General features: G+C 49.7%; 1 protein-coding gene across 1 annotated transcript; it reads right to left on the reverse strand.

The window, feature by feature from the left end:
- Nucleotides 1-6,303: 6,303 nt before the first annotated feature.
- Nucleotides 6,304-8,262, reverse strand: LOC109769011 (tyrosine decarboxylase). Its single transcript, XM_020327752.4, has one exon. The coding sequence runs from the start codon at nucleotides 8,174-8,176 to the stop codon at nucleotides 6,584-6,586; it is 1,593 nt and encodes a 530-aa protein (XP_020183341.3). The 5' UTR covers nucleotides 8,177-8,262; the 3' UTR covers nucleotides 6,304-6,583.
- Nucleotides 8,263-8,812: the final 550 nt, after the last annotated feature.

Consider the following 8,812-nt stretch of genomic DNA (forward strand, 5'->3'; position numbering starts at 1 on the left):
GTACTATGCATGTGACCATTAATTGTTCATTCTCACTTTCCATTCTAACGTGGGCCTTAATTGTCCATATCAAGCAAATAATTCTTTCCTAATGAAACGCTCTAGTACGAGTACAAGTGCACATATCTTAGCGTAATTCGACGGTTTGTAGGCAAGGTGCCCAGGCACCTAGGTGTCACAAATTGTCAAGTGGGGCCTTTCTCTGAGCACTTGTCCCGACCATGAGAGCATCTCCAGCCGCGCCCCCAACAGGCCCTCCAGGCGACTTTTTCGGCGCCGGTGCCAAAAAACGCCCCAGTCGCGCCCCCAAGACGCCGAAATCCGCCGGATCGGCCCGTTTTTGGGAACGGCGATCGCAGGCCGAACCCGGCACACTCGGGGGCGCTCGGGGGCTCCGGCGCAAGGGAAAAAGCACGTTTGGCCCATACCGTCAGGCAAAAAGTCAAGTCTTTCTCCCAGATTCGCCTCCCACCCCCGCGCGCTCTGCCGCCAACCGGCTGATCCCGGCGCCGCCCGCCGCCCGCCACCGCTAGATATCCCATCCTCGCCGGAAAAAGAGCAGAGGTTTCGACGAGGCAGCCTTTCCATCACCGGCTAGGCGATTTTTCCGGCGTCTCCAGCCGCGGAGGGGCGTTGTAGTGGTGGGTACGCGCCCACCGCGCCCACAAGGTGTTTGGCGATTTGCCTGCCTTGGCAATGGACTCGGACGACGAGGAGGCGCTCGCCGCGCTGCTGGAGGAGGAAGCCGAGGCCCACGTCCAGGAAGAGGAACATCTCATGGTCCTCGCCGCCCTCGCCAGCCTGCTGGCGAGCAATGAAAAGCCGCGGCGAGGTGGCTCGGCGCCAGGGTGGATCAAGGCAAAGAACCAGCATCGTCTCGAAGGCTACTGCATGCTCTACTCCGATTACTTCGCCGACGCTCCACTGCACGGCAAGAAAACATTTATGCGCCGTTATCGGATGAGCCGAAAGCTTTTCCTCAGGATTGTGAATTCCATCCGGGAGTTCGACATCTACTTCAAGTGCAAGATGGATTGCACCGGCAAACTTGGATTCACCTCAATCCAGAAGTGCATGACAGCGATGAGGATTGTTGCATACGGAGCTCCCGGTTATTCACTCGACGACTATGGGCGCATGGCCGAGTCCACCACCATTGAGTGTTTCTACAAGTTCTGTCAGGCAGTGGTGGCAGTGTTTGGACCGCAATACTTGCGAACACCCAATGCGGAAGACACTGCTCGGATCCTATCACAGAACGCAGCAAGAGGATTTCCTGGGATGCTTGGAAGCATCGACTGCATGCATTGGAAATGGAAGAACTGCCCATTTGCTTGGCAGGGGATGTACAAAGGCGCCAAAGGCGGTTGCAGTGTGGTACTTGAGGCGGTGGCATGACCTCTGAATTTGGCACTCATTCTTTGGTATGCCAGGAACTCACAATGACATCAACGTGCTGCAGTGCTCCCCTGTCTTTGCCAAGCTTGTTGAAGGTCCTTCTCCTCCGATGAACTTCGAGGTCAATGGGCGGCACTACAACAAGGGGTACTACCTAGCTGGATGGCATCTATCCGAGATGGTCTACATTTATGAAGATTATCTCAAACGCTGTGCCAGGAGGCAAGAAGTCCCACTTTGCCAAGGTGCAGGAGGCTTGCAAGAAGGATGTCGAGCGGGCATTTGGTGTGCTCCAATCTCGATTTGCTGTTGTCCGGTACCCTGCTCAGACCTGGTCGAAAGATCAAATGTGGGAGATCATGACTTGTTGTGTCATCTTGAACAACATGATCATCGAGAGCGAGCAGGAAGAGCCAGTGTTTGAAACTGAACCATACTACAGGCAGGGTCCTCTAGCCGAAGTTGATCACCAGCTACCGGCAACCTGGACTGCCTACCTCAGTATGCGTCAGGAGATCCAAGACCCACATGTGCATCATCAACTGCAGTAGGATCTGGTGGAGCACATATGGAGGATCAAGGGCGACGCATAGCTCAACGTGTGATGAGTTTTTATTTGTTGAACTATATAATTTGTATTGAACTATTTGTTGTTGCACTATTTTGTTGAATTATTTGATTTTCAGTGATGAATTATGCGAAAAAATATATTTATGTTGAGAAATCAACGCCGAAACACGCCGAAACATGCCGAATATGGGCCGTTTCTCGCTGATATCGGGCCATTTTTCTATTTATCTGGGCCGAAATGCGGCCGCAAATGAGCCGATATCGGCGCCTGGGGGCGACGGCTGGATGCCCAACCGCCCCCAGCGCCGATTCTACCGCCGGCTCGCCCCCAGATGGCGATTTTTATGCCTCCTGGAGGGGCCAACGGCTGGAGATGCTCTAACACTATGGATCCCATCTTTGGCCACCAATGGTGCCTGCGCAACGAGCATCGACCCAGCATACCATCGAACACCTCTGTCAGTTCCAATAAGTTGGTCGCTCATGCCAACATAAGCACAAAGACTCCTGTAGCCTACGAGGCGGGCAGAGTGCCAACTCCACCATTGTTTGCAGCTTGACACCAGATGACGCAAGTGTAACATCGACAATATTCGGCACAACATACAACCTTCACCAGAAGCTTCAAAAAGTCTCACAGACTCAGGATATTCGATGTGGATTGCAAGAGTGACAACGTACCTTGCGAATGAAGCCAAAGACAAAGCATTCCTGGCATTGCACAGGAACATCTTAAGCGCATCAAGTAGATCTTAGTTTGTAAAAGATAATTAGTTGGATTATTCCTTGTTTCTATGTACACATCGTCGAATTACATTTTTATATCAAAATGCATTGTGAGTGAAGTGGAGTTCAATTATTTTCCGAGTCTATTCTTTTATACATGCGAAAGCTGACATGCATTATGTTTATAGATGCAACAAAAAAAAATTAAAAGCCCCGTGGCAGCAGGGACATTCTACTAGTCATATATATATACTTGACATACACATGTCCAGACATAAAAATCCGAGCACTGATCAGACATCCTAATTCAATAACCAAGATTTGAATTAATGCACATTATACAAAAACAAGAATGAAGAATAATAAGGCAGATGGCTGACTTGATCAAAATCACTTGCGCTCCTCCTCTGTGTATCGGCGCTATAAATGACTCCAAATTTAGCACTATAGCGAAAATTAGTGTCATTCTCAGCATAATGTCCAAAGGGCATAGCTTAATGGGAGGGCTCTCCAAAAGCTTTAGCGGTGCTATAGCAGGCTGCTTATAACTCTGAAGAAAAAAAAAACAGGTGGATGATGAATATCAAAAGTGACTTATTATAAATATTACTGGCACTGCGAAATGGAATCACACTAGAGGCCGTGAGCCACGCGTGGGATAAGAAGCAACTTCTTGGTCCGATGCACATCGATCCCATATTCCTCCGTCATATCGACGCCGGGGACCCCTCCAGCAGCTCCCAATTGAAGTGGTAGATGAGTTTTGCCAGAATGATCTCGAAAGTGACGGCGGCGAAGGTTATGCCCGGGCATATCTTTCGCCCAGACCCAAACAGCAAGTAACAGAAGTCATTCCCCTTGAAGTCGCAAGCAGCATCCATGGCTCCTTCCATGAACCGCTCCGGCACGAACTCCTGTGCATTTCAAATTTAGGTTTTATTCACCTTAATGTTTAATTAATGATTTTTTATTTTTGTTAACTCGATCTGGATACATATATATTACTAAGAACACATAGTGCATGCCTGAAGGCTAGACAATAATTGCTGATTTGTTGGTCGATCTAGCTAATTGTCTAAACTAAGAACATCATCACAACAATGACTCCCACAAAAGAAATATTGGTATCAGCCAGCTGTGAGAATGAGCCCAATCAAAAGACAAGCTAAAAGTGCATAATGAAGCTTCTTAAATTTGTTCAGCTAGCCGCATCTCGTTACTTGGGCTTGCATCTCATCATTTTTGACTTGCATCTCATCTAGCTCCTGTCTCAATGGTCCATGTTAGAACTCTAGCAATTCCCTTACATATTTTGTAACGAGATCGACCCATATCTATGTATGAGAAGAGACTCCTCGTTTCTTCAGACATGTATATAATGATGTGAGCAATGCTAGATTTGGATGCGTGTGCCAATTTTCTGAAACTGTGATGGTTTTCTGTTATATACCTTTTCATGGCCAGCGCAGATGAAGAACTCTCATTCTGGATTCCATGTTGTGTACGAAGTTTTATTTTTAGGAGGGCATTGGCAGCCTTAAATTAGCACGGGTGTCGTCGCCGCATTCCGGGCCACTTCAACGCCGTGGTGTAGGATTTGTTGTGGTATCGAATGAACGTGCTGTCATAGTAGGATGATTCGTTGGACACGGCTGGCTACATAGGCCACGGAGGTGAGCTCATGGCCGAGCCAACAGGGGCAGAGGGGAGCTAGGCCAAGGCGGTGGATCCCCATTATTTCCACACCCTCGGCCGACGTGGGCTCCCCGTGGGGCTTGTGCCAATCTACAAGGGTCCATTACCGCCCACATAGCTAGGAGATGAAGAACAAAATCTAAGAGGACCAAGCTAGGGAAAAAGTTATTGATGGAGAAAAGAAGTGGACTTTTCTAGGGACAAGGAAAGCGGCTGCCAACACTTATATAGGCAAAAGTTATTAATGGCATGCCAGCTTTCTACACGCCACCACTAGTCTAAAGACATGTGGCGTGTAGAGAAGTCGCACGCCACCACTAAGTTGTGCCTTGTCAGTACACTTGGTCCCACAAATATGGGGCGTGTCAAAAAGAAGCCACACCACCAAAAGGTTTTGGATTTTGTTTTGCAAATTCTACCGGGCCTAGGCGAAATTCAGTTTTTCAGATAATTTCGGACGAAAATGACAAACCGAAATTTGAAATTTTGAACGAAAACTAACCGAAGATTTCCCAAAATTATGATATAAACAAAAGCAAAACATGTATAGCAGAATCTTTGACAAAATATACATGTAAAAGTTATACAATCGATGCATCAAAACATTATAGACTAGACTTGAACGGAAATAATAATGCACAGGCACTGTCACAATCCTGTCTTCACACTCCTTGGGAAACAGAAGAATGAGGAGGAGTCCTTAGGATGTGGAGCACTGGAGGAGGATGGTTGGAGGTAGTTGATGAGTGCTGGAGGAAGAGGAGGGCAGGAGGCTGGGCAGAGGCGGTGCTGCCCTGCCTCTGCAGCGCCGTACACAGGAGTGGAAATGAGTAAAATGTTCGGGTTAGGAAAGGCTCGCTCCAGGTTTTATATCACTAGGGAATATCTGTTGGTTATATTAGACCATGGGAAAGTTTGAATAAGGCCGAACGAATGAAATGGGTGAATTTCGGCCAAATCTTTTTTCCAGATGAAATCCAAATCCCCGCCAGTAAGCTTTTGAATGTGCCGTAACAAAAATGCAGGTCAACAACCATGCAGGGAAGTGCGGGAGACCCAGCTATAGGGCAGATCAATCCTATCACCAGCATTAGATCGACAACCGGCTGTACTGTCGTGCACAACGACACGGGAGACCAGTCATCTGATGACAGGGCGTACTTAGCGGAACCATAAATGGTCGGATGTTCACTATGCCGTGGGTCGAACGCGTCAGGTTGCTGCGGTCCCGTCAGCATGAATGAGTGAAGGTAGAGAAGAGAGGGTTTGATGGAGTGTCCTATCATGGAGATGAGCTTGGTGCATGGCCGAAGAGAGTGAAAACTAAAAGGAGAGGAGACTTGGATTATAAACAACAGAGGGTGCCCTAGGTCACGATGCAGCAGATCATTGACACGAGGACGTGTGTCCTTTCTGTAAAAATAGAGGAGGCCTTCCGATCACGCCACAACGCTTGCAAACATGACAATAAGAACTACATGATGATCATTTAATTGTTTTACGCATAGTCTCTATGTATGTTTTAAATATTTCTTGTAATTAACAACCCACGAACCTTTGTTCATTTATCATTTACTGTCGATAGAACCATGTGCATAGAATCACACAAAGTTTTCCTTCCCCAATCAAGCATGATGTGGTGACCATCACATAGGTTTTCACTTTGAGGCACACAATTTCATTTTTGTAACGCGTGTGATGACTTCATCGGACATAATTCGACGATATTGTGTGTGATAGGTAGGGCTTAAAAGCACCGATCTGCAGTAGTGGTACGCCAATGTATAAGAGTTTGCCAATACAATGTTTGTGTGATTAATGTACATCAATGTATACATTATTTGCAGAAACACGCGATGCAATAATGTAAGGGATGTAGTGGAAATACAACAAAAACAATGAAGCAGGAACACATAATCAGTATACAAACAATATATGATCACTTTATGTATATAACCGTCGAAATAGGTGTATATCACCTTACATCTCAATTATTATGCAACCTTTAGTGAAAAGGGTAAAAAATGTAGACAATAGTTTCAAATACAGACGTAACAAAAGCAAGTAGTAGTACATTACACGAGATACATGGGCAGCTCTATTCGCGAAGTACAATCCTCATGCATGATTCGGTGGCCCGCCTAATTATTGAGGTGAGCCTTGAACCAAAGTTCATCTTCTGCAAGTTCGTAGGTTACTTAGAGGTGTAGATGATCTCCATCTTACGAAGGATCACCGAGGCCCGATCCTGCACAACCTTCCATGCATCGTCGACATGGTGCTCCTCCGTGAGCGTGCTCCCCACGGCACACCTTAGCATGAACATACCGCCTACGTTTGCGGCGCTCATGTAGGGGCCGGACGTGACCGCGTTCACCTCCTCCAGGAGGCCTCGGTTGAGGTCGTTGGCCGTCTTCTCACCGCCGAACTTGTCCTGCGGGCGAAGCCGGAAGCACACCAGCGCGAACGTCCTGTCAGTCACAACCTCAAACCTCTCGTCAGCTCTCACCATTTCCTCGAACGCCTCAGCCATGCGCACGTGGGAGCGGATGTGGTCGCGCAGGCCCTGGATGCCGTAGCAGCGGAGCACGAGCCACATCTTGAGCGCGCGGAACCGGCGTGTCAGCGTCATGTTCCAGTCCTTGTAGTCCACCACGTCGTGGCCCTCCGACGCGGCGTCCTTGAGGATGTACTCCTGCTCGGTCCCGAGCGCCGCCACCAGTGCGCTCGGCTTCTTCACCCACATGGCGCAGCAGTCGTTGTTGGTGAGGAGCCACTTGTGGGCGTTCATGCTGAACGAGTCCACGGCCTCCACGCCGTCTATCACGTAGGTGAACTCCGGGCAGACCAGCGCGGAGCCGGCGTATGCCGCGTCCACGTGGACCCACACTCCGTGCGGCGCAGTCACGGCGCAGAGCTCGCCGATGGGGTCGACGGCAGTGGTCTGGGTCGTCCCGATCGTGGCGCACAAGAACAGGGGCACAAGCCCGGCATCCACGTCGGCCTGCATGGCGGCCTGCAGTTCTGTGGGCGACAGCGCGAACATGTCCCCGTGGCACGTGTGTATCGCGCGGCAGTGGTCACGCTTGATGCCGGCAATGCGTGCTGCCTTGCGGAAGGCGAAGTGGGTCTGGTCCGAGCAGTAGACGACGAGGTCGCAGATCCTGCTCTCGCCGATCTCAGCGAGCTTCCGGTCCCTTGCAGCGACGAGAGTGCAGAGTATGGCCTCGCACGAGGTGCCAAGAATCGTGCCCCCTCCGCCTCCGGCGAAGAGGAGGCTCTCCGGAAGGTGCAGTGCCTTGCCGAGCCAATCCACCACCACCATCTCGAGCTCAGCGGCGGCCGGCGAAGCGGCCCACGTGAAGGGGACCACGTTGATGCCCGCGGTGAGCGCCTCCCCGAGGGCGCCAACGGTGCTGCTCGACGCCGGGAAGTGCGCGAAGTGGCGGGGGCTCTGCCAGTGCGTCATGCCTGGGAGGATGATGTCGCGGACGTCCTTGAGCGCGGAGCTGAACGCGTCCGGCTCCGGACGGGACGGCGCCTCCGAGGGAAGCAGGTTGCGGAGGAAGCCGGGGGTGACGCTGGGGTGCACGGGGTAGTCACCCATGCCGCCATAGTACTCGGCTATGAAGTCGATTACCTGGTGACCCTGGCGCCGGAACTCGTCGGCGTCAAGCAGGTTGGGGCATTGCATCTTCTTCTCCGGCGTGTGCCCTATCACTGGCACGGTGCCATTCTGGCCGGTTGCACCGGTGACCGTGTCCAAGCATTGCGCAGGTGGGGCCATATGTGAAGATGCACTCGAGTTTGTTAATGGCCCTACGCGCTGATACACTGATGATTGCTTTGGCAATGTGGACTGGTGCCAATTGCTGTGCAGCCCCGGTTTCTATTTATAGAAACTGAGATGCGCCGGGGCAACGGCTTTCAGTGCTAGTACTATGAACACGGTTTTTTCTAGGGTGGATACAGTGTGGGTTCACACGTTCACATTTCACGCATGCTTTTAGAATTTTTTCGAAAAGACGGATAAAACCCTCGGCATCAATTGTGCACACAGTCATTTTTATTACTCTCTCCGCCCTAAAATAGATGGAGTATAAAGCCGTTCAAATTTTTTTTTAAGTTTGACCAAATATATCGAAGAAGATATCAACAGTTACAATATTGAATAAATGGATTGTGAAAATATAACCAATGATGGATGTATAGTTATAGATTTGATATTGTTTACCATCATAATTTGGCAGTTATGACCGAACCATTACATGGTATGAAAATAAACACATATGACTAAATCGACTTCATCCCGCTACAACGCCTTCATGAGGGATAAACATCCTCACGACATCGTCGTCTCGTCCGGCAGGAGATGACTCGCACAAGGATTTTCATCTTGGTTACTGTGACCAGCCAATGAGGA

This window comes from Aegilops tauschii, chromosome 1 (assembly GCF_002575655.3).
Source record: "Aegilops tauschii subsp. strangulata cultivar AL8/78 chromosome 1, Aet v6.0, whole genome shotgun sequence".
NCBI classification, from domain to species: Eukaryota; Viridiplantae; Streptophyta; class Magnoliopsida; order Poales; family Poaceae; genus Aegilops; species Aegilops tauschii.